Genomic DNA, 22,954 nt, shown 5'->3' on the forward strand with positions numbered 1-22,954 from the left:
CACATATTTGCAGCATTTCTTCCTCATGAAGCATCAGCTCCCTACAGTTTGGCTCTCAAAGATGTCAGAGAGGATGAAGGAGAAAAAGCTCTTGCCCTTAGTTCTGTGTTAACTAACATGGTTGTTCCCCTCAGGTTAGCACAGGCAGGGCACTGTGGGCCTTCTGTATCTACTAGCTCTCCCTCTGAGTCCTTACACCACAGGTAAGGCTCCGGCTGGGCTGCCTAGGGTTGTGCGGAATCAGACTTTTTAGTCGTGTCAGGTGGGTGCCAGCTTCTTCATTGACATCCTATTCTCATGCCCTCCCTTGTGAGTGAGAAATCCACAGGCCACAGCTTTTAATGCAATTCCGGCCACCTTGCCTAAGCATCACTGAGATCTTCCTCTCCAGCTGGATGGGCAATAGTTTGAAGGAACATCTGGATAAGGGAGTGCTAGGCATTCAACCTTTCCAATTTGAAGAGTAGGACTTGGAACCGTGGAGGTGGGGTCTGCCTGTGTAGAGCTAACAGAATTCTGAAGACACCATTTGAACCTATACTCCCATAAGAGTCCTAAGGCCTACACCAAAAGCTTTGGAGTTCTTTGGACCCCTGAAACCATTGTTGTAAAACTAACTATTTTCAGGGATCTGAGTTTACTTAGTTGATGCTTGGAACCTCAACAGAGGGTCTGAACAATTGCTTCACTCAGTTTGGCCTAAGGCCCTGTGACAGTGATCAAGGTCCTCAGGTCAGTGGTGGGTGTGACATGAACATGGGCAAGGTCCAAGGCGCCCAAGGAGCTGGTACACAGGGGTTCAGTTGCTGTGCTTTCCTCATTTGGAAGAAATTTTATTGCTTTTTTATCCCCAAAGTACTTGATGCAGGCCTAGGGAAGAGGTGGGTCAGTGGCAGTGTGGGCCTAGTAAGCCCAGGGAGTCAGTCCCAGAACGAGCACAAACACGCGCACGCGCGCACACACACACACACACACACGCACACACACACACGCACGCATGCACAGCACCTGTGTAAGTTTCTGATGACCACCTGTCTCCCACAACTTCCACACAAGTGCCTGTGTATCTTCTGCCTTTCTGGCAAGCAGGGCCTGGGGAGACAATGCCTGGAGTGTAGCCAGAGGTGGGACTGGAGGTAGAGAAGGCGCTCACCACCCAGCTCTCAATTTCCTTCCCTGCTACACCACTTACCCCACCCCTCCCTTAAGAATCACAATAAGGGGAGGAGGGTCTAGCAGGCTTGGTGTTCCCATTAGAGCACGGCAATTTAGGAAAACATCCTGGGCTAGGAAGGTCTGGGACCAGATGTTGATTTAAAAACAAAAAAGGATGTCCATGGAGGTGATCTAGGTCAGGAAGGCTGGAGGAAAGAGGCTAGGCAAGAAAGGGAGGAAATCTGGGGGCTGGGGCAAAAGGAGACTTCTTCAGTAAGTACTGAGAGAAAGGTAGCTAATTACCTGAAAAGCCTGAGCAGCCCAGTGACAACAGAAGGTGAGGCGATTCCACAGCCAGCCAGCCAGAATTTAGAGTTGGCTTGAGAAGCCAAGCAGTGGACCAGGGACAGTTATGTACATCAGCTTGAAGAGGGCCTTGTCTACCCTTTCCTGCTTTGACAATAACTGGCCATGACTCCCCGCTTTTCTGGGGAAGGGACTTCAGTGTTGTGAAAAGCAGAGTAGGAGGGGTTAGCTAAGAAAGACTTGGCCACTGACTGTTCCTAAACAGTACGAACTAAAGGTGGGCTCAGCTCAGAGCTCCCTGGGAAGTGGAGATTCCACAGGCAGCAGCCCTGTACTCAGTATTGGAGTCAGAAATACTAAGTAGTCACTAGCTTGGAGGTTGTCACAGAAAAGTATGTGCAGAAGCGACTCACCAATCCAAGTAAGTACTGGGGGTTAGGCCAAGGCACAGTTGGCCTTCGGGAGGACTCTCAAGCTGGAACAATACAAGGTAGTCTCAGCAGGAACTGAACTTGTTGGGACAGCACAGGCAGACCCAAAACTTGGAATACTTAAGGTAATCCATCTCCTTAGTGGGTAAAGTGACTGAGAAATGCCAGAAACACGGGCAATCAGGCCAGCTGGGGGTCTACTTGAGCAAGATTAGGTCTCTGACACTTGGGACAGACAGGAAGACAGAATCAAGTCACAGACAGATCCACACCCAACTAGTATCCTTACAAAGCCTGGACGTTGGATAAGGACATCTTCCTCCTTTGATGGATACCCAAACCACTCTGCCTGGCTAGAAGATGGGAGATGCAGTGTTGGGAAGAGTTAAAAATGAGCAGCAGTACCTGCATAGGGTAGAATCCTCAGGGATCCTGCTTGAGGAGATGCAGAGGGAAGGAAAATTTCAAGTGATTGTCAAGATGCCCTGTGAGAGAATGGCCCCCGAGCGATGGGACACACTGATTCGAGGCCTCTGATCTGCACAAAGATGCTTTAGGGAACCCTAGGGGCGGTGAGGGAGAGAGGACTCCAGTAGGAGGCTGGAATGTAAGAATGCGAACTTTGTTGCAGGGACAAAGATGACGCCTTGATGGTGGCTGCATGGGTGTGCACTGGGCCTGGAGGAGGTGAATGGAAGGGAAGGGTCACCAGAAGGGCAGGGAATCTTGTCAAATTCAGGCTTCATGGGGGAAAGGATTAATCTGATACCACCCACCCACCCCCGCCTGGCATGATTTTGCCAAGAGGGTGAAACAGCTGGTCACAGAATTTGGCTCGTTCATCTCCATCCTTGGCCTGCAATTGAGCCTCCAAGGCATCAGGGAGGGAGAACTGAGTCCTTCAGACTTTGGGTGTGTCCTGAGGGAAGAGGAAGGTCCTGAGGCAGTGGGAGCCCCAAGCACTGCCCTAGCCTGGCCCAGACTATCCTTCCCCATTTGACAAAACAGCCCAGGGAAGCCACAGTCCTGTGATATAATGACAGTCGCCGTGAACTTTTTAGCAGAGCACCAAGCCTTAAAGTAAGCACTGTTTCTTTTCAGTTTTGCCCATGGTTAGGCAGATGGGTGGATAGTGGCATTTCTGTGGAACCTGTGTGTTGGGAACAGCGTTCTCCACCACTGGTGTGTTGTGTCGTGTGCCTGACAGCATTCCTACTTCATACAAAAGCAGAGGAGCCTCCGGTAAGTAGGTCAGGCCGCATGCTCATGTTCACACAGCACATCAAGCCTGGTCTTGATTCCTGTCTATTCAACTCCAGATCAGGAACTCACAGAAATACTGGTGCTTGCCAAAACACCTGCATGTCCTGGTTGGGAAGATCACCCGAGGTGAATGGACACTTCTCCAGGGAAGCTGCAGACAAGCCCCAGCTTCACAGATGGGCTGGACTCTTGATTTTATCCTGCAGAGAATATTGGAGTAACTTGAGAAAGAAAGGGCCCTCTCCTATGGAGACTGAGAACAGGTGAGCCAGGTAGTAGGTGGAGCTGTGCCAAATGTCTGCTCCTTGGGATTAGTTTGGGTTAGAGAGAAGAAAGAGGTCTAGAAGCCGGTAAAGGCATTAAGTAAGCTTCAGGCTTATTGACTTGTCCTAATTAACCATAAAATGAGCCCAAGAGGCAGACTCAAGCTTTCAGTTTCTCTGCCTGTTTTCCCTATCTCTTTCCCTGACTGGTGGCCCCACATGCGGCCTCACTGAGGCCAGAGCACGTCTCTTCACCTCTTCCCTTCAGTGGAACACTCCCCATCACTATCTCAGCAAGAGCCAAGGATGTGGACAGAAAAGTAAAAGTTACATGAGACTGAGTCAGCGTAATTGTTCATCAGCCAAGCACGACCTAGTGGTTGGGACATAATATTAGCCCCTGTGAGACCCAGGCCACAGGTAATGAGCATGACACTTGTCAATCATGAAGAGACATGAATAATCTCAGAAGACAAATGTTATTCTTGATCTGGCTGTGGAGTAAATATGGACAGCTTGCCAGGCAGCATGAACATAAGATTGGAAGTCAACTACAAACAAACTGATTCAATCCCAGCGTTATACTGTGTGGCCTTGAAAGAGTTAACTTCTCTGAGCCTATTTGGTAAAATGAACAACCATTTCCTGGGTGTAGCAAAAAAGAAAAAAGAAAGAAAGAAAGGAAGAAAGAGAGAGAGAGAGAGAGAGAGAGAGAGAGAGAGAGAGAGAGAGAGAGAGGAAGAGAAGAGAAGAGAAGAGAAAGAAAGAAAGAAAGAAAGAAAGAAAGAAAGAAAGAAAGAAAGAAAGAAAGAAAGAAAGAAAGAAAGAAAGAAAGAAAAGAGAAAGAAAGAAAGGAGAAAGAAAAGAGAAAGAAAAAAATGAAAGCAAAGTTGCCGGGCATCTGCGGATTATATTAGAAGCCAAAATTACTTCCTAATTGATTTGTATTGGTCCCTTGCGTCTTTTCTGGCCAGGTGGTGGTTAACTGCATTTCTTTGTGAGCCTTGGTAGCTGTGGAGGCCAGCGGCTGCTTCCCTTCCGTCCTGACTTCTCACCTTCTATTCCAGTGCCCAGACAAGCGATGCGTCTGTCGTGTTGATTTAAATGATGTGAACATCATCCACAAAACTAGTCCACAAAACAGGTGGGCTAGCCATGAATGGTGACAAGGTGAGTTGGCTTCCTGTACCATCGCTGTCCGTGTCCTCTTGAATAATGTGTTGAGTGTGTCACCCTTCAGGAGTCGGGTGTGGGGTTTTCACACGCTCCTCCTCCACATACATTACAGCAGCCGTCAGAGGCAGCTACAGTTCTCTTCCTTCACCAGAGAAGGGAGTTCAGCGGAGACAGGATGGACAAGACCATGCTTGACCATAAAGAGTGGCCCAGCTGACAAACACCAGGCCACAGGAGACAGGCCTGATGCCCACGGATTTGAGCTGGGAACTGCTTTCCTTTTTGAGCAGCCTGATGGGGACAGCCTGCATGCCAAGACCCTTTGACACCATTGATTAATCATTCTGAAAGAGATACACACATGGCCTGGCAAAAAGCTACGGATTTAAAAAAAATCCCCACTTGGGAACTTGTGGGCAACCCTTCCCACTGTTCCTGCTACTCCCCACCCCTATCCCCTAAGCTCTCCCTTCCCCCCCCCCCCCCAGTCCCACGGGAGTCTAGACTGCAGGCAGAAGAGCTTCTCTTGTTATTTTTCTTCTCCAATTTGCTCTTAATGCTCTGGGGGCAGCGGGCGGCCTGCCTCTAATTGCAGTTGTCACACCCCATCAAGCTGAGCTGGGTCTGCGGGAGGGGCCGAAGGAGGAGCTAAGGCTGGGGGGGGGGGTAGCTGGCCTGGAACAGGGGCCTAGTTTGTTCTCTCCTGGCTAAGGGGTGGGGGCTGCGATGGATTCTCTATGGACCCAGGCTTGCACGTCTGCCTGGCGTCAACCCCACCCTGCAGGTCCCCTGATGATTTCCAGGATAGTGAGATAGATGTGTCCAGTTCGCTGCATGGCTAGGAGATGTAGACTAAGACCTTTCTAAATGAATGGATGTTATTTCTGGGCTCACCCCGACCAACTGTCTGCTGCCTTGCAGGAGCATTAAGTAGGGGTCAGGATGGCTCTCACTGCTGGACCATGCTGTGGGTGACTCTAGAGGCCATTGATAACCATGACACTGGCCTGGCCTATTTTGCCTCCTGGCAGCCAAGTGTGTGTGTTCTCAGAGAATATCATGCTGGCTGGGCATGCCAGCGTGGACTCATGAGACAGCCCCTGAGTGAAGGCACAACACTTCTCCTCTGCACTTTGCTGATCTGGGAGCATCTCAGGCTTCCTACACACACACACACACACACACACACACACAAACACACCTCTGCTTGTCCTGGGTCCCCAACACCCAGCTATGGGCTGAAATCTTGGTCCTAGTAAGAGCTGTGAATAGGGACTTTCCTCTTTCTGGTCTTCCATTCTGAGATACCAACCCTTTAAAAAACATGAAACCCTTGCCTGTAGCAGTGCCTTATCAGGGAAGCAAACCATTAAACTGGTTGGGGGTCCCTGAGGCAGGGCTTTATTGGGAGTTCTCTGGGAAACTCGAGGGCTCAATGCCCTTTCCATATAGAATGCTCAAATGAGGACTTTGGAAGGTAATGGAGGAATATCATGGGCTTGTTGGGCTCCTTTCCTGTCCCAATTATTGTCACATCCAGCCTTGAAAAAGAAGGAAGAGGAGGATGATGACGACGAGGACAATGACAACAATGATGACAACACACAACAACAACAACAACAACAACAACAACAACACACACACACACACACACACACACACACACACATTCTCTCTCTCCAGGGACTCAGCTCAGCCTGGCCTGTGACAGACAGAAAGCCTCTCTCCACTGTTCTACTGAGGCCTGACTAAGAGCTCTGCTTCCTGTCTTTCTGAGGATGGGAACTTGCATCTGGCCTGAAGACCGTGCTGTCCGCCCTTCCTCTTCCCCAGGGCCCTCACAAGTCTGCATTTTCGGTTCAGTGAGCATCTCTCGAATTCAGACCCAAACAGCTGTGTTAATGTCAAAGCCCTTACAGGAGGGTTCCAAGGCCTTGGGGCTGCTTGTGGCAGGGGTTTCAATATGTCTGGGCTCTCCTGTGCTTGGGAAAGGGAAGCGTCCTGAGCCCTTAGCAAGGCTCCTCTTCTTGACTTTCTTCGAGCGTCCTGCTCGTGACTCGGAGACCATGGGCGTCATCCAGCCAGGCTTCTCCTTAAGCAGCCGGTCTCGGTCAGGCCTCACACTACGCAAGAACTTCCTAAAAATGTTTGCGGTTAGGGCAAACTTACGACCCAGCTCTCTGGACTGGCCTTTTTCTCCTTTGGGTTCAGTGGATCCCCCAGTCTCACCTTTCTCCACACCCTTTTCCAGTTCTGGTAAATCTAGCCAGTTGCCCACCAGGTCAGCGAAAACATTGTCCCCCAACACCAGAGGCTGCCGATTTCTGCCCCGTGACATTAATGTGGAGGTCCAGTCATCTGGCTCCACCCACTCCGTCCCCTGTTGGGTACAGCTCTGGTGCTCTGGCAGCCGGGTCTTAGAAAGGACAGCCAGCTCCTTCCCACAGACACTCCTATGGCAGGGAAACTTGGGGCTGCTGTCAAAGGATGGTTGGCTGGAGGAGGGACAGGCAGCAGGCCCAGCAGGACCTCCACTACCCTGCCAGCGAGGGCACTCAGGCTGTTCCTGTGAGCTCTCAGGGCAGCTGAAGGTGGGCGTGCCTCCAGAGATCTCCAGCTGTTCCAATGCTGTCTGCACTTGTAGGAGCTTCAGTTCTTGAAGTGCACCCATCATGCAGTTCATCTGATCCTGTAAGCCATCCCCTACTTCCTTCATGGACATCTGCAAGGAGAGAAAACACAGGGCCAGTGAGTTGGGGGCTTCAGGGAGGGCTACCCCTCACAGCCTAGAACCTCAACCTGGAGTCTCTGAACACTTTCAGAGCCATTGGAACTTCATGTATACAGTGTGCTGCAGGGCAGGCCTGTGTCAGGAGAGGAGAAATCAGAACACTGCTACGGCTAGATAAGAGAATTGACAGCCATGAACTAACACGGGCACTGTCTTAAAAGCTGTTCAATGTTCCACCGCTTGCTAAATCCACAGTACACTGAAACGACCATTTTAAGTTGAAAATGCATTCTCTATGTCTAAGCCATCACACATCACAGCTTGGTCTAAACTATGTCAAAGTGCTCAGAACTTGTATCATCTTACTGAGGGAACACGTATCCAATACAAATCCCATTGCATTGCATAGTAAAGTATTGACTTCATTACTGCACTGTACTACACACACACACACACACAGAGAGAGAGAGAGAGAGAGAGAGAGAGAGAGAGAGAGAGAGAGAGAGAGAGAGAGAGAGAGAGAGAGAGAGAGAGAGAGAACACAGAGAGAGGACACAAACAGAATAGACAGACAGCCATGGTGACTCACACTTGTAATCCCAGGACTAGATTTGATTTGAGGTACAGCATATAAAAGTTGAGGCAGGAGAATTACTCTGAGATTAAGGATAGCCTTGGACATGTAGTAAGTTCCAGACAAGTCTAAGCCATAGAGTGAGACTCCATTTCAAACAAACAAGCAAACAAACAGTAAAATCTAGAGGAGCTTTATGGGTATGCCTTGTCCAAAAGGCATTAAGTTGGGAGTTGGGGACTGGTGTTTTATGTATTTGTCTGGTTAGTTGGCTGGTGTGTGTGTGTGTAGAAATGTATATAAATACATATAAGTATATATATATCAACTTATATTAATAAATTACCCTATTTTAATCCTGTCCACCACTCTTTGAGATCGTCACTATTATTGCTTCCATCTGGCAGATAGGGAAACTGAGGCCCATAAGGGATTAGATGGTAAAAGGTGGAGCTGAGTTCAGACTAAGGCTGTACAAAGTGGTAGCAGCATTACCAGAGAGATGCCGGCGGTTAAGGGCACTGGGTTTCCTTCCAGAGGATCCAGATTCAATTCCCAGCACCCACATGGTGCTCACAACCATATGTAATGCCAGTTCCTGGGGCTCTGACTCCTTCCTCTGGCTTCCTCTGTCCATAGCCCCATGTACAGACCAAATACCCATGCACATAAAATTAAAAAAGAAAAAAAAACAACTTTTCTTTTCAAGAATGCTAGTAGCCACTTTTGTCCTTTCTGTGACATTGCCCCCTGATGGATAATGATGGCAATAAACATTTGAGAGTAGTTACTATGTGACAGGAATCACGCTGCACAAACTAGGTATCTCGGCTCCTTCAATCTCTATAAACCCTGGAAGGTTGCTGTTCTCCCTTCAGCAAGTGAGTGAGCTCTAGCAGGAGGAAAGTAAGGAACGTGACACCATACGGCTCATGGAGCAAGACTTCAGCCCAGCTCTGTCTCAACTAGCAACCGTTGCTTGCGGATGGCTGGGCAACAGGGCCAGACTTGAAGGCTACCGTGTCCTCTGTGAGACAGTAAAGAGGGGAAGGGAGAGGACACTAGAGAGAAAACACAGGCCTGGGGCTGCTTCTGACTGCTCTTCACATATGACTGACTGGTCAGGAGAGAGAGACCAGGGAACTCCTCTGTGCCAGAGGCCCCTGCCCAACCCTGCCCACCAAACCCCACCCCCACCCAAGCACCTGTTCCCTCATGCTTGGCTCCAGCATTCTTCCTGCCTTCCCTGCCTCCCTGGCTCTGTCATGCCAGAAGCAGGGATTCCAAGGTCAGTTCCCCTAACCCCATGTCCTAGGTACCATCTGGAAGGGGCCGAGGGCCCCACTTGGAGGCTGGAGAGGAGAGGCTGCTTCTGATAACATTCACACAGTCCGAGCCCCTTTGCCCAAGCTGCCTTGGGCCTGCCAGCTCCCTCCCCACATCCTGATCGAATTACTCACAGTGAGCCTCAGTGCGGGAACCATCTGTTTTTTAAGCCCCCCCAGAGACCCACGGGATCATCTTACCTCCCAGGCTTGTCTTAATGCCCAGAGCTAAGGCCACAGCACCGTGGGGTGGGGGACTGAAATAGTGGGGAGCACAGATGCACTCCTGCAGAAGGACCACTGCAGTGTGGGCGGTCAGTCGGCCCTCTCTGGCTTCTAGGTTAAATCTCCTGCCAACCCTGGCCTGGTAGGGAGAACTCGATCCAGGCTCCCCTGAGCCAGCTGCACTGAAGGTCAGCGGAGGACTGTCAGCCCCCGAGGGCCGGGAGGGAGGCCTTTTCTGGGCTGCAGAGCTTGCCCTTGCTCTGTGCATTCTCCAGGGACAGGGAGATAAGTGACAGAGGCTAACAGCCCTGGGATTTGCAGGGGGCACATATATGCCATTTGAATGGCAGGAGACACGGAACCCATGGACTGGCTGTGCCCGTCCCTGGTGACCCTGTCCTGACCCCTTCCTTCACACATGTATTTACTATGCATCGACATCAGCTGCTGCTGGTGTAGCCCAGACTCTAGGACTCAAGCCCAGCTCAGCTCCTTCCCGAGAAGTTCCACTTCCCTCCATTTGCCCTATCGATCCCCACTCTCCAATCTATTCTATCACCCAGAATCTCTGTTCAGTCACCGTGTTCCTGTCTAACTTGTTCCTGCACTGGCTTGGAGCCCTCTTTCCAGGCTATCCTGCATCTTTCTTCCATGCTGGGAAATGCTGCAGAAGCTTCCTCCAGACTTCCATCCAGGTCCCCCCCAGACCTATGAGTGCCTGTCCGCTCCTCCGGACACGTATCTCCATCCCATCACCTCACACGGTGGCTCTCTATTTTCAAAACTCAATTATTATGAGTTTTCCAACTGCTGTGACCTCCAGGCAAGACCCATGATGGAAATTTTAATTCCTGGAATTTGAATCCATGTCCCATGCATGTCTCCACTGTGTTCCTGTCAGGGCATCCTCTTAGATCCTGGGGGTACATGTCCCCAGAGTCCTAATTCTGTACTATCATCATCAATGCCTTAACTATCCACGGTTCAAATGCTCAGTTGCTCATGAAATATTTACTGAGTAGCTACTGTTTAAAGGTAGAGACTGAGATCTGCACATCACCATATCACCCCAGAACCCACCTGAAACTTTGCATGACGCTCAGAAACCATATATGGGACTACTAACTCCCCTCCCCACATCATCCCTAAAGATTGTTTGCTACCTGAAGTCTCTTATTAGAGAGGGAGAGAGAGCCAGGGCCATTTCCCAAGGTTTCAATTCACCAAGCAACAAGGAATCTAGGCTGGCAGGCTTTCATCCAGAAGGAGGGCCACAGTCAGACCAGAGGTAGTGGGAGGAATGAAATGACCCCATTCAGTCTCCGCCAGTGCGGAAAAATCCGTAAGAAATAAGGCTGACATTTTGTACAGTTTTCCAGTGGGAATGAGTATGTGTGGGAATGTATAAATCCAGGGTCGTCCACAAGACAGGGGCTCCTTTTTCTAAGAAAACAAGGGCTGAAATTGTATCCATATTGAAAATATTCCATATTTGTTAAGAACGTGAGCTCTGGAAACAAAAGGAACAGGGTTCAAATCCCAGGTCTGTCATGTAGTAGCTGTATTTTAATTTTTCTATGGGGACATTGTTGTTTATTAATTTGTTCTATTTTCTTCAGAGTCTTGCTATGCAGTCCATCTCGGATTCAAATTCACAATTCTCCTGCCTCAGCCTTCCAAGTGTGGACATTATAGGATGAGCTATCACACCCAGCTCAGTTTCTTCATTGGGCTCAAAATCACTGGGGATGATCTTGAAAATCTCATCCTCCTGCTTCTCCCTCCCAAGGGCGGGATTGCAAGCATACCTCCATGCCCAGTTTTACTGGGAATCAAACCCAAGACTTTGTAGTAGGCGGGTACTTGTCATTGCCAGCTCTATTTCTCCATTCTTTAGAATAGGGATAGTAGTCGCTGCCTCAATAGCTACTGTGCAGATTAAACGAGCTAATAGTTTTCTACATGGCCCAATGAAAGCATCAAGTGCAGGCTGGCTTTTAAGACTCCTGGTGTGCTTTCAAATTATTTCTTCCTTGGTGAATCTTCACACAGAGTAATGACAGATTCCATGTATCACATATGGACTGACCAAAGAGAACACTTCTTTTGTCCAGTTCTTTACTCCCCAACCTTGCCTTACTCGGGCAGAGGAAGGGAGGAAAGGGAAGCCAGCTTCCTCCTGACCACTCACTGACTTCCGGGAGCCCAGCCTCAGGCAGAGGACAAAGTGACACTAAAGGAAAGGCAGCTATGAGAGGGATGAAAAGGAAGCTGTGGGAAGCCGGAGGGCCAGGGGCGGTGCAAACAGTAGCATCCTCTGGGCCATGTGTGTGAGGGGAGCCAAGAGGACAGCCTTTCCCACCAACCCCAAGGGGATGATGTCATCCATGGACAAAGAGCCAGAGGCTGTGCTGCTCTCTTCACTCAGGGCGTGGGACCATCTGGGATCCCAGGGCTTCTCTTGTCTTAGGACCAAAGCAGGGGGAGCAGTGTGGGGTGGGAGCTAAGGAACAGAGTTAGCTTAGACAGCCAGAAATAAATAGCTCTGAGTACCGATCTCCATGCTACAGGCCTCAGTATCTCAGAGCTGCAAGGGTCAAGTCATGCCCTACTTGCTCTTGGGAGTCAACTGGTGACATCTTAAGAAGATCTGATTGGTTCTTATCTGAATAGACATGGATCCAACAGCCCTGCCTCCGCTGCAGCTCTAGACCATCAAATGCAAAGTTCTTAAATACATCCCAATGGAATCTCTTTGAGCAAGACTTCAAAGGTCTCCTCACCCACATCTTTACCCTCAGATCACCCCCAATTCATTGCTTACCTCCTACCTAAGATTTATATTTTTATCTATACATTTTTTGCATATCAAACTTCAGTCTCTCTAGCTACATAGATTGTACATAGACTAGATTAGTCTAGTCTTCCTGGTGTGATCAAGAGTCCCATGCTGTAGTCTAAAAACCCTGGTGAACTTGACACTTGTCATTGGGAAGATTCACCTGTGTTCTTTAGGCCTTTGGGAAGATTTCACCTGTGTTCTTTAGGCCTTTGGGAAGATTTCACCTGTGTTCTTTAGGTTGTGAACTTGGCAATGTCGACCCTCCTGTGTCAGTTTGTGCCCTTTCCTTTGCATTGCTGAGCACCACTATTGCTCTGGGTGGCTGGCTAGGCAAAAGAAAGAAGCCCCACTTGATGGATTAGGAAGTTAGGGGGTTCCCTCAGATCATCTTTTCTAGAGCCACTGTTACCCAAACATTCTTTTCCAAGCCTTTACTGAATTCACTGTATATTCAAATTATTCAAATTCCTAGTTAATGTTTTACTTAAATCTACTAATGTTGTTATAATCTCTGTGTTTATAAAGGAATTTGCATGAGAAGTGTAACACAAGCCACCAACAGGTGGGAGCTGAAGAATACATGCACCATGACCCCTGTCGTAAGGCTTTTTGGTAGGAGAACTGGAATCCAAAGGCTGGCCCTCTTCCTGTAGACCAGTTGGAGTGCTGTGGGAAGCCAGGCCAGTCAACAGGAGGTGGAAGAAGGAGTTGCCATCAGATGAGGAAGGAGTGTGGAGAAACCATGGTCCGAGGACCTCCAAGCCCCAGTTCTGCTCCTTCCTTCTCAGGGCTCCCAAGAGGGAAAACAACTGCTGCCTTTGGGCATTAGATCCCTCCATCTTGAGTCATGGAGCGGGAAGAGATTCTGGGGTCAGCCATCTATGGACAGACCCTCCCATCGGCACTGGCGTGGCCCTTTGTGTTGTGGGAGGAGAGAAGTGAGGAGACGCCAACATCCTCGGCTCCCTTCCCAAGTCCTGCCTTGGGCCCCTGACTGATCCTGCAGCTGTGCCCTCCTTCCATCCATCTCACGCCCTCTCGGAGCTCAGCCGGAATCCTTTGACACAGGCTCAGCTTTGCCCATGGACTTGGCAGTGTGCCCTGCCTCCCTTCCCCACCCCATTACTCACAAAATCCCCACACAGTTCCTTTCAACCCATGGGGGAGCTAGGAGGAGGCTCTGGGCCGGAAATGGGGAAAGCCCCACTTTTGCCAAGTGACCCATTCTCCAGCTCAGTGAAAAGGAACCTTCTTGACTCTTGGCTAGAACTTTCAACAGGAAGGTAACACAGACACGCTGCCAAGAGCTGCCGCAGGGAGGAGGACAAAGGCAGGAGGAAGTGAGGGGTGAGAAATGATGAGCCTACTTTCCCAAGTGAACCATCTCCTGGGGAATCACATGGTCAGGCAAGAAGTAGACGGGGAGAGAGGCCCAATATTGCCCACCCTGGAAATCTGGCCTCTCAGCCTTAGCCGGCCTGCTTTCCTCTGACAGCACTGGCCCATTTCTCCTGCAGTCAGCTAAGGAAACCATAGAAGGTCCCTGCTTCTCTCCTTCCTAGTTCAGATTGTCATACCCTTTTTCCTGATCTCTTCTAAATCGTGTTCCTTCCTCATTTGCTTCCTCCCCTCTCATATGACATCCTAAGTCTCAGGATATATATTTGTGTGTGTGTGTGTGTGTGTGTGTGTAAACCATGCTGTTGTCTAGTGCACAGAGGAAGAAGTCCGTCTTTAGCACGACACTTCAGGCTATCCTACCCACTGTTTCCCTACATATAGTCTACAGTCCAGCAAACTCAAGTTGGTCTTCAGACACCCACATGACTTCAGCCTCCGCGTCATCTGCCTGTGTTTCTTTGTGGGCCCACCTTTGTGCCCTAAGGTCTCGTGTGTGCGCCGTCTCTGCAACAGAACACTTGCATCACATAGCTGAATGTTGCTGCTCCTTCCTCAGAGCGCCGAACCACGCCCTTACAGACGTAAACTCACCATCTTTGTTCACCTTTGCACATCCCATTGAGCAGATGGGAATGGTAGCTCTGTCGTCACCTGTCTAGGTCTGAATCCAACCCTCACCACTTACCATTGCTATGACCTTGGCCAAGTTGCCTAACCTTTTCCAGTCTCTATTTTCTTGTTTTAGAAATGAGAATAAGCTTGGGGTAGTGGCTCACACCCATAATCTCAGCCCGTCTAGGTAAGCATAGGCAGTGAGACTCTGTCTCAGAACAGAAAATGCACATTTGCATATGCGCGCACACACACACACACACACACACACACACACACACGCGCGCGCACGCGCACACATGGACGGATGGACGGACAGACAGACAGACAATAATAAGAGACAAAGAGAAGACTATAGTAAAAATGCAACTTCTTTGGTTGCTCTAACAGTTGGATGACACAATGTGTTTGGTGTACCTTTGTTTCCCAGAGCTGAAGCTTGAGCACAGGGTCTCACACATGCAAGGCAAGCACTCTATACTGAGTCACAATACAGCCCTGACATTTTAACATCAGTATCCATATACGCTTTCTTTTCTACTAAATAACTATCCCCTCCCTGAAGACCAAATCTGGGTACGCACACACAGTGCTAGTGTCTGGTCAGTGCCTTGAGCCAGTATGAACTCAGTAAACCAGTCTGACTCTTATGCAGACCAGTCTGAGGAGCATGACATCAAGTTTGTCCAAGCCTGGGTCTGGTAGCACACATCTTAGTCCTGACCGTGGGAGGCTAAGAGCAGGAGACTTTCAAGTTCAAGACCAGGTCTTACTTATATGAAGTAGGTATCTTTAACAATCCAATCTAAAGATGAGAAAAGCCACTAATACACCAGAGGCAGGCAGGGCCAAGATTCGGGTTCAAGCTGACCTGACCCCAAATCCTATGTCCCTACTGACCCTAGACTAACTGACCTAGAAGCGCTCTTTCTTCCCCCTGGGGAGGAAGAGGAGGTGGGGCTTATACACAGAGAATGAGATGTTTTTGTTGAAGCTTTTCTTTGTTAAAAAAAGGGGGGTGCTTGGCTCAAGACTTGAAAGCTCCAATTATAACTGCTCCACACCTGTCTTTTCTCCTTATTTTGCCTTTGGGCCCATTCCTTAGTCATATGCTAGGACACCCGAAACTTGTAGCCACTAGTGACTGAAGAATTGCCTTCTGGGAATGAGTTCCCTGTAAGGACTTTTCCCAACCTGTGAGAAAGAAGTCCATTGGTTGCTTCCCCAGGGCTCAACGAGGATGGACATTTCATAGTGTCCTCCTATAACATCCCCTCCTTCAGGAAGTCTCCCCAGCGTAGCTGAACTTCCGGAGCTCTGATCATGCATTAAGTTTGTTCCGAATTGATCTTAACTCACAAGAAGTATCTGTGAGCACCCTACGTCTGCTTCTCCTGTGTGCCTGTGTCCATACATTTGTCGGAAGCCTGAATGGATGCTGTGTGTAAGGAACAGCTGGTCCCAAGGCCTGCGTTCAGGCCCCTCTTTGGCAGCTGGAGGGAAAGGGAAGATCTGGACATTGCAGTGCCTACTCCTACCCCCACTTAAGGAGAGTGTCAGCTGCTGCCACTTTTCCAGCCACATTTCATTCCTGAAACTCGACCCTCCTCCCCTTCCAGGCAAGGAGAAGGGACCAGTGCTCTAACTACCAACTTACTTGAGCCAGGGTCTCTGAACTCTCAGCCTCTCTCCTGCCTTAATTATTACAACTCATGCTCTTTGCATCAGGAAATTTGGCCATTTGGCTATGCTGTTTTTATTTTTTAGGAACAACTCTTCTTGGTTGAATTTCAGTGCCAAGAATGGAACTGGATAAAAGAGGGAATATGGAATGGCCTGGACAAAGACAATTTCATAACTTGTTAAGGTTGCCTCTTGCAACAGGTTCATCCCATCAGGTCTACAGGACATGCTTGAAAGGAATTTAATAAAATAAGTAAATGTATACCTTAATCAGAATTACATGAGGCATTCCTGGGCAAGAACCAGGAAACAGTCCTTTTGGATGGCACAGAAGATCCTGTCTGGAGTGAACCAACTGCAGACAAAGGCCTGTATGTAATGTATGTAATACTCTGCTACAGCCTGAGGGTATAAAAGAAGCCCAAAGCTCCCTATCCCCGCCATGCCAAGATCCATGAATTCAGTCTCTACATCCACGGAGGAAGGCAGCTCAGGGGTGGGCCTGGCTAACAGCACGTGGCTTTCCTCTTTGCTCCAATTAGGGATACTGAAGGTCCAAGATTCAGCTTTGCTACGGAGATACTGAGGTGGCATCTCAGGGGCTGAATGAGACACTGATAGCTCTGCTTACTGCTCTGCTAGGACTCTTCTTCAGTAAGCTGACACTGGGGAGGGAGCAGGGTACCACAGGGTGGCGGGGTGGGGGGATGGGGGTGAAGAACTTTGCCATCAGAGTGTCATTCTGGGACCCAGGCCAGGCAGTTGGCTCCCTCTCCAAGACAGTCAGAGGCTGGAGATGCTCAGACAAAGGCCAAGTGAAAGCTGAAGGAGTGGGTGACTTCAGTCTTTGCTTCTCCCAGGCACAGGGACTCAAGGCCTTGGTGGGGGTTTGCAGATCAAAATCTGGGAGCTCAGCTCAGTGCAGAGCTCTTTTCTTTTTAAAAAATTCTCTTGACATCCAGACTGTCTTCTCCCCCCACCCCTCACCACCTCCCACCTAGAGTGACGTAAAATGCAAATCAGTAAGATTCAGAAAAATCCATCCCCATGCCAGGAACACCCACAAACCCTCTATAGATGCTGCTCCTGATGTAGGTGGCATGATCCCAGGTGCCAGGCACAAAGAGGATTCTATTAGACTCTTTTCTTGGCATGGGCTTTGATCCTCAGCCATTGCCCATAAAGGCTTGGACAATGGTCTGACCCCAGGAAGTGGGAACATGAGCAGGGGATATTTATGGGCCAAGACTACCATCCCAAACTAGCATGACATGCCTATGAAAACTGATAAGGTAAGGGTGTGGTACAGTTCAGAAGAGCAGCACTGGGCACTCACCAAAGTGGGTTGGGGGCTAGCAACTTTCCTAGCTGCCTGTTGTCACAGAAAGGGCTCAGGAGGAAGGACTGAAGAAGTGAACCATAACCTGAAAAGGCAGTCTCTTGGGCCGGACCAGACAAGACTAGCGCCCTCCAGGTCAGCGAGAGCACCTGCTGCTTCTGCTTCCTTTCTACCACCAAAGCCTGCCTGCCTGTTACACACCGCCAAGCAGGCAGAGTGGAATCTCTGCAGATAGGACTGGAAAGGTTATCTCAGGATCTCAAGAAGCCTGAGCTGGCCACTCTCTGAATCCAGATCTGCTGTCCGGTGCCTGGATGACCTGACTGAATAGAAGAAAGAAGGAGTGAAGCCAGACTGGAGGACCTCCTACTGCCGCGGGAGATAAAATGAAAGAGACATTGAGTGGTCGAGTGTGAGGAGGAAGCTAAGGCGGTCTAGATGAAGAAGGTATGGGCGGAGCTGAGAAAAGATGCATATTACCTACCTACCTTGCTGAATCCCGGTGGTAAAGGAACACTAAAAGGAGGGGGAGGAGGAGGAGGGAGAGAGGAGAGAGGAGAGAGCAGAGGAGAGAGGAGAGGCGAGAGAAAGAAATCAGAATTCACCTGGCTTCCCTAACACAGGCTTAACAATCACTTATCCCTCTTCTGTGATTCATTCCCCCTCCACGGGGTAGCATACTCACCCTCAGCACCCCGAGGCCCCGCACACTCCCAGCGCACTCCCCAAGCCCAGACCTGACATCTGGCCGAGCCTCCACAACTCCCGCTCCGCGATCTGCCAGGCGGCACCCCTCCTCCCCCGTCATTACAGCTGCCACCCCCCTCCCTGCTGGCAGACAAGCCCGGGCAGACAGCCGGCCAAGCCTGCCCCCGCAGCCGCGCCAGCTCTGCCAAGCCCAGCAGAGCTGGGGGCCCCGGGCGGTGCCAGCTCCCCACGAGCGAGCAGTCCAGCCTGACCTCCTGCCCAGGGCAGGGATCTGTCTGCGCGCTGCAGGACTCCAGCACCAGACCACTGGAGCCCGACGCCTGTGCCTGGCAATCCTGAGGCTCTGGGCACTTGACCCTTACTCTGTCCGTGTGCCTGTCCCCTCTGAGTGTGCCCTCCTTTCTCTTCAGTTGTTCTGTCACATTCAACTTGGCTGGGTGCTCTGACTCCCTATTACTTGTCCATATCTCATCAGATATCTTTGCCAAAGTTTGTTGCCTCTGAGCGACGGCCCTAGCCTCTACCTACCAGTTGGCATCCTCTGTCCTTTCCCCTCCTCGCCTCTGCGGGTCCGCCCGGTGCAAGGAGCGCGGGACCCAAGCCAGGTACCTAGGTCTGGGTGGAGCAGTCCTCCCTGTCCCCCGGCTCTTGCTCGGCTCTTACCAGCTCCTGTTTGAGGCGACGCAGATAGCAGTCCATATCCTTGCTCTCCTTCCTCATTCGCCCATTTGCCGGGCTCGGGCTCACAAGAAAGTAGGGTTCTCGGTGCGCCCCGCGCTGCGCCCCTCTCTGCGCCGAGCTGAGCCTGAGCTCCGGCGTGCGGACTTAGAGCAGCGTCCCCCGCCGCAGCGGCTCACCGCGGGGTAGGGGCGGAGGAAAAGTGCAGCAGCCAATGAGAACTCAGAAGGGGTATCTTCGGCCAATGGGAAGAGTGGTCGGGGTGGGGGTGCGGGAGCCGCGACCCGAGAAAGTCAATCACCCGCCTTGCAGACAACAGTAACTACTGGGGGACCCGCAGAGGTCTTGAGTAGGTTCTGGGTTCTGTGGGGCAGTGGAACTGCCAAGGCCCCCAGTGAAGTGCATTGTCTATTACGAGGGAAGAACGCAGTTTTAGGAGCGAGGACTAGACATAGGGTCTCGGACTAGGCAGGAGGTCCAGTGTTTAATCTTAACTCGGTTCAGAGAAGAAAAAGCTCCCCTCTGCCTTCCCCTTAAGTCCCACAGAAGCCTTTTCTTTCTAAAGAGGTCCTGGAAGCGCTCGGCTCCACTTCATCTCCTCCGGACCCACTCCTCCCCAAAGCGGCTTCCGCTAGGTCTCTCCTGGTGTGGCAGTCTGTTGTGTCCAAGGTAGACCTGGTGATACTGAGAAAGAGAGACAAGGTCTCAGCCTTCCGTGACTTTTATCGTGGGGGAGAAAGAACTATGAGACAAACAAGTAAATATGAGGATAGTCACTTCAGAGAGCGAGTTTTAATGGAAAATTTAAAGATGGAGTGACAGGAGCTGTTTCAATAGAATTGGCAGGGAGTGGAGAAACAGGCCTTTCCCTCCCTAGAACTCCCTAATGCTGGCCTTCTTCAATCGGGGAGAAGAGGAATTGAAGATTCTGAGTGTAGTCGACAGGCATCTCCCTGGAACCCAAGGTGCACCAACTCTTACCAGACCTAAGGGGTGGAGTTGGGGCACAGCGGATGGGGCGCTTTTGCAGGCCAGCCCAACTAGATACTTCTAAAGCGGGCCTCCTGGCTACTTGCCCGACTTGAGTTACCCTTGGTGAGCAAAAGCCTTGCCATTCGGCCTGCCAGAGTAATTAGGGCAATTTGCTTTGCGTTGTTTCAAGAAAATTAATAGGGGAAAGTTTGCCCCTGGCAAGATTTTGGTGGTCTGCTTGGGCCAGAACCAAAAAGACACAAGAGAAGCCGCTAAGGGAGAGGGCAGACACTGTGGACATTCATTCGATGCCAGCCAAGATCACTTCTGAAAAAAAATTAGGGGGTAGATGAAGAACCTGGTGACTGTGACCACGCTCCTGGCCTCCCTTCTCACTCCTCTTCAGAGTGATGTGTCAGTCAGAAAATTAGGCGGAATGGTGCTGGTGCTCTTGAATCTGTTCAAGAAGGTCGCGGGTCAGAGCAGCATCCTCCTAGGGACGGGGGTGGGTTACCCACCCCGAAGGGACCCCTTTTCACAGTTAGACCTTCACCCTCAGAGCAGCAGCCGGTTGTAAAGAGCGCTCCGTAAACATTTGCAGATCTGTGGTTTTTTTCCATCCCCGAAACCTGGGCATGAAAGTCTTTGGAATTTAGGGTACTGGCTGTGGTTGAACCGCCAGAAGAAGCAAGCAAGCAGTTGGGCTCTTGACAAGAACCTAGCGCTGTGGTTGGGGCTACAACTCAAATGCTTTCCTGGACCTCAGTTTCCCCTACATACCACTTAAACCCTTGTAAGTCTAACAGGTCATACTCTTTACAAACCTCTCTTCCCTTTTAAAGATTTATTTTTATTTATGTGTGTGCCACATGTGTGCAGGTACCCTGGGAGGTCAAAAGAAGGTACAAATCCTGTGCCCTCCCCAGAAGCAGCTGTTTGCAAGCAACTTTGCCTCGCCTTCCTTCCTTGTGAGTGCTAGAAATGGAACTTTGGTCTTCTGGAAGAGCAGCAAATGCTCTTAAGCACTGAGTCATCTCTCCAGCCCTACAAAACTGTCTTTTGACGACCCCAAGTCAAGATGTAAGAATGTATCCCCATTGTGCAGGTGAAGAAAACAGCGTTAGTAAGGACTGCACACACTGCTTCTGCTCTGAAGGAAGTGGAGACGGCAAGACATAACTGATAACCACAGTCTCTGTCCAGAGATCACAAGAGACGCCCTGATAAATTAGGGATGCACACAGTGTTTATGGCTCCCGAGGACATTGGAACACAGGTACCAGCAAATTCTGAAGTCCTTCTATGATGCTGGGCCCCTGCAAGCCCGAGGTTAGCGTGACTAAAGGGAGTATAGGGCCCCCTCTCTCCTACCTCTCTCTCTCCTTCTCTAGCTCTACCTCTTCCAGAAAGCAATAGCAGGGAGATGAACTGCCTTTCTATTTCTTCCCTTTTGAAGGGTCTAAGTGATAGAGAATAAAGCTTGTTACCATGGTTATATAAACATGGATAAATATTCCTGGCCTGAGGACGGAGGCTGGGGGACATGATTCAGCTTTGCTGAGAGGAATCAGATGGTTCAGCCACCATCCTCCCACCTTCAGAAACTCAGCCTGGAGAGAGACGCTGGCGATCTCAATTGACAATAAATCTTAAAGGGGTCAGAGGTCTCGAGACTGGCTGTACGCATCATTCTCAAAGGCATCTAGAGCTGAAATAGACCCCTCAAAAGCATGTGACCATCTGCTCCCAGCAAGTGGGGATAAGTGGTCTGTAGTCTTCCTGAGGGTAGGGGTGCATTTCCTAGAACTGCGTCCAAAGGTGTCGATCACTCAGCATTTGCACCCAGCTTGGTGAGGGAGGGTGGCCCCCTTTGTCCTGCTGCCAGAGCCCGAAGGACCTGGCACCTACAGATGAGCTTAAAGGGAGAGGCAGAGCTAGCTGTGTCCCAACAGTGCATCCTGCACTAAACAATGGAAATGCTGCCGTTCTCCTGGCTTCGGGTCCCGTGGCCCCACCTGAAAGGTCCCCACCCACCAGGTCCTGGCTCAGTTATGGAAGAGGTGGTGCCCAACGTCTCATCTCCGCTGGCGGCCGAAGAGCTGGGAGATACATGGCCACACATGTTCTAGAAACTTCAATATAATAGCACCCTTCCAAAGGGTGGAGCCATGTCCCTGTTGCCCTCACTGCTTGCTTCCTGTGGCTGCAGAGACCATCAGCCCCCTTCCCCCTACCTACCCCCAGAGCATCAACAGGAAAGGCTGACCTTAGAGATAAACATATGTTGTTGGAATGTGTTCAGATACCACTCCAGAACGGCAACTCTCCAGGGAAAGGACTTGCCTCACAGCCTGTGCAGAGCCACCAGTACAGAGCTACCATACACTGGGGTGCAGAGGGGGGTAGGCTAGACAGAGACTTGATTCTTCTTGGAAAAGGATAACTCCTGCTAGCTTGACATCTTCCTCTGTCCACTGTCCATGAAGGACTGTCCTCCTGTTGCCAGGAAGGGCAGACAGGGAGAGGGAAAAGGAGAGGGAGAGAGAGAGGGAGGAAGGGAGGGAGGGAGGGAGGGAGGGAGAGAGAGAGAGAGAGAGAGAGGTAGCTTCTTGGATCTAGTCATAAGTTTCACTTTGAGTTTGAAAAAAGGTTGGGGGGGGGGGGCTTTATGACTTGGTAGATGACCCAAAGGGACTGGACAGAAAAACACCACAAGGAGCCTTTAAAGATTTGGTCTATTGTTTTTATTCTCTCTCTCTCTCTCTCTCTCTCTCTCTCTCTCTCTCTCTGTGTGTGTGTGTGTGTGTGTGTGTGTGCGCGCGCGCGCGCGCGTGTGCATTCGTGCCTGCCTGCCTGTCTGTGCCCGAGGGGGACAGAGTCTTCAGATGCCCCTGGAGTTGACATGAATCATGAGAAGCCCAGGAAAGCCAGAGTGTACTTTTTTTTTTCTTGTACAAATGACTTTCCAGCTCTCTTACCTGGACAATTCTGTGGGATTTCTCGTTCTTCTTGTTGTTGTTATTATTATTTGAGACAGGATCTTGTTGCTGCCCTCACACAGACCAGGCAAAAATCATCCTGCCTCTGTCTTTAAAAGGCTGAGATCACAGCTATGCCCACTCACTGGGGATGTAGACAATTAAGCTAGTGTAAGTAGCACATATTTAGTCTGTGGGCTGATGGTCATGACATGGAATCACTGGTAGCTGTGGGCTTAGTGATTACGGTGCCTAAGCTGCGGTTTCCTCACTCCCTGGGAAACAAATATTT

General features: G+C 50.3%; 1 protein-coding gene across 1 annotated transcript; it reads right to left on the minus strand.

Annotated features, from left to right (window-relative positions):
• Positions 1-5,093: 5,093 nt before the first annotated feature.
• Positions 5,094-18,880, minus strand: Inka2 (inka box actin regulator 2). The gene is made up of 2 exons (XM_052179556.1): positions 18,698-18,880; positions 5,094-7,316 (listed from the first exon to the last, which is right to left on the minus strand). The coding sequence occupies exons 1-2, from the start codon at positions 18,752-18,754 to the stop codon at positions 6,474-6,476; spliced, it is 900 nt and encodes a 299-aa protein (XP_052035516.1). The 5' UTR covers positions 18,755-18,880; the 3' UTR covers positions 5,094-6,473.
• Positions 18,881-22,954: the final 4,074 nt, after the last annotated feature.

Source organism: Apodemus sylvaticus, chromosome 4 (genome assembly GCF_947179515.1).
Source record: "Apodemus sylvaticus chromosome 4, mApoSyl1.1, whole genome shotgun sequence".
In the NCBI taxonomy this organism is placed as follows: Eukaryota; Metazoa; Chordata; class Mammalia; order Rodentia; family Muridae; genus Apodemus; species Apodemus sylvaticus.

Bases quoted from the DNA above. Each gene is read 5' to 3' on its own strand.
- Inka2 (XM_052179556.1), bottom strand. From the start codon at position 18,754: ATGAGGAAGGAGAGCAAGGATATGGACTGCTATCTGCGTCGCCTCAAA. The intron at 7,317-18,697 runs GTAAGAGCCGAG...CTCTCCTTGCAG, and splicing joins GTCGCCTCAAACAGGAGCTG to ATGTCCATGAAGGAAGTAGG.